Below are 2,089 nucleotides of genomic sequence, written 5' to 3' on the forward strand. Positions count from 1 at the left end.
ACTTTTAGCACATAATACATGAATAAGAAAATCAAGTGCAAAATAATGTGAATAATAATAATTCACATTTATTTCATTATAAACAGTGTCTATAATTTTTTTTTCTTTAAACATTTCTGAATGGAAGCTTTAAATGTTTGCAGCATTAGCTTTGGAAAAATTGTCTCAATGTGTCCTTTACTTCCACTGTTTTCTTTTTTTAATGCTGAACTGAATTTTAGACACACACAGCCACAGCTGCTTTCTCACAAATACTTCTAAGAGTTAATTTGCAGGAATAATCAAACCAAAACATTATCCCATTGTGCCCCATCATCGCACAGTCCTCTCCATCAGGATCTTCCACGGGCCAACTATTTGGCTCGTCACCGAACCAAAATGTCAACCTATGGGATGAAGAACAGAATGGGCATTAACTGTAAAAGTTAAAGTTGAACTTTGATTTTGAAAATGGACAAAGTCAGAATTTGTTGTGTGTACTGAATCAAACCTTTCATTCAGTGGTGACCCGTCCACCCACAGCCATCTGCCCTCTACTGCTGAGTCTGTCAGTCCGATCCAGAATTTTCCATTTTTTTTCTGCAATAATATCTAAACAGGAACATTTGATCAAATTATTTTATGAAACTTTCTGTTCCGGAATGATGAAACATGAGGGTGAGAACATGAACCTGCAGCAGTGTTTTATACCTGCTCCTCAATGCTGTCTATCTTAACCAGGTCTCCTCCTTTAGTGATACATTCAGTTCTGCTCTTCTTCCAAGAGGATGACTTGGTGGAGAAATAATAGCAATTTCCTCCATGTTGCTCCCAGCCATCTTCACATTTATAACATGAATCATCTTTGAAGAGATTACATCAAACACTTCAGTCAGACGGAAGAAATCACTGTTCACGACTTACTCCACAGTTACAATCTAACGTACTGTTTATATCAGTCCATCAATGTTTCTTTAATCAGAGGATAACAAATATATCAAAGAAAAAATATAAAACTTACTCATAGTTATATCAGGAAGTTGTGGGCTTGTAGTTTGTATTGGGCTGCACGGTTGTGTCACTGTTATAAAAAAGAGATAAAAAAAATTGATTTTCATCGATTTTTCAGGCAGGAGGATGGTCCTTGTGTCATGCAGCTGTACATTTGTTTACGCAATTGTTTCCTGCAGATACAAATGTGTTTAAAATTCATAACGTACTAATTTTTACTTCAGGCTCCGGGCATGTGGGCTGCACTGTACTACATGGTTTGATTTCAGGAGGTCTCTCTAAAAAACAAAAAACAAATTAAAAACAGGCTTAAAAACAACAATTATTCATCAGGATCAGTTATGAGAATCACCATAACCTAAATATTAAAATGTTGGGAAAAAAAATGCTAAGCAACATTTAATAATATTAATAATAATGTGTGTTATGTGATTAAATTCCAGAAGTCAGAAACAAAAGTTTAATACAAAATTACAGTGTAGTCTCATGTTCTTACCTGTGACATCAGCTTTTACAGTTTCCCGCTTCATCTCAAGGTTTCTGAGCATGTCCCTGGTTTTCAAAAGCTCCAACACTTATTAAAGCAAGAAAAAAAAGAAAAGACAAAAATCTATCAGTAATATTTTCGGTTTCACTTTATCTCTTTATCTACACTTGATTTTGCAGATTTCACAGCCAATGAGACGGTTGTTGTTACCATAACCTCTTATTTCAGTTCACCTGTAGTGTTGATTTATTCACATTTGAGCAGGCTTTGGTAGCATGCAGGTAAAGAATATGTGCATATAACCAGAGAGCAAAGTAACTTTTTTAATCTTAAAATCTTTGGCTACTTTAATATTTAATTTTTAATTGAATATAATTTTTTATATATATGCTAGCCTTAACATTTAATAAAGTTAATGTGTTAAAAATAAGAAGCTAGCTAGGCATTCTTCTTTCATCGACGGCTACAGGTGTGTTGCTTAAGATTCATGAAGAAGAATGTCTGAGTCACAGTTTAATTATGATTTTTAACTTAGCGTACAAATAAAAATAATAACATATTAATTACGACAAAAATCATGAGCTAAAAAGCATAGTTCCCCCACAGAGTAAA

General features: G+C 33.8%; 1 protein-coding gene across 1 annotated transcript; it reads right to left on the reverse strand.

The window, feature by feature from the left end:
* Positions 1-123: 123 nt before the first annotated feature.
* On the reverse strand, positions 124-1,611 carry LOC102208529 (C-type lectin domain family 4 member E-like). Its single transcript, XM_005739814.1, has 6 exons — positions 1,487-1,611; positions 1,200-1,268; positions 1,001-1,060; positions 691-842; positions 491-591; positions 124-386 (listed from the first exon to the last, which is right to left on the reverse strand). The coding sequence occupies exons 1-6, from the start codon at positions 1,536-1,538 to the stop codon at positions 218-220; spliced, it is 603 nt and encodes a 200-aa protein (XP_005739871.1). The 5' UTR covers positions 1,539-1,611; the 3' UTR covers positions 124-217.
* Positions 1,612-2,089: the final 478 nt, after the last annotated feature.

Source organism: Pundamilia nyererei, unplaced genomic scaffold (assembly GCF_000239375.1).
Source record: "Pundamilia nyererei isolate P.nyererei 1_Seehausen unplaced genomic scaffold, PunNye1.0 scaffold00093, whole genome shotgun sequence".
NCBI classification, from domain to species: domain Eukaryota; kingdom Metazoa; phylum Chordata; class Actinopteri; order Cichliformes; family Cichlidae; genus Pundamilia; species Pundamilia nyererei.

Bases quoted from the DNA above. Each gene is read 5' to 3' on its own strand.
- LOC102208529 (XM_005739814.1), bottom strand. From the start codon at position 1,538: ATGCTCAGAAACCTTGAGATGAAGCGGGAAACTGTAAAAGCTGATGTC. The intron at 843-1,000 runs GTAAGTTTTATA...ATCTCTTCAAAG, and splicing joins ACTTCCTGATATAACTATGA to ATGATTCATGTTATAAATGT. The intron at 387-490 runs GTTTGATTCAGT...TTCATCCCATAG, and splicing joins GGGTCACCACTGAATGAAAG to GTTGACATTTTGGTTCGGTG.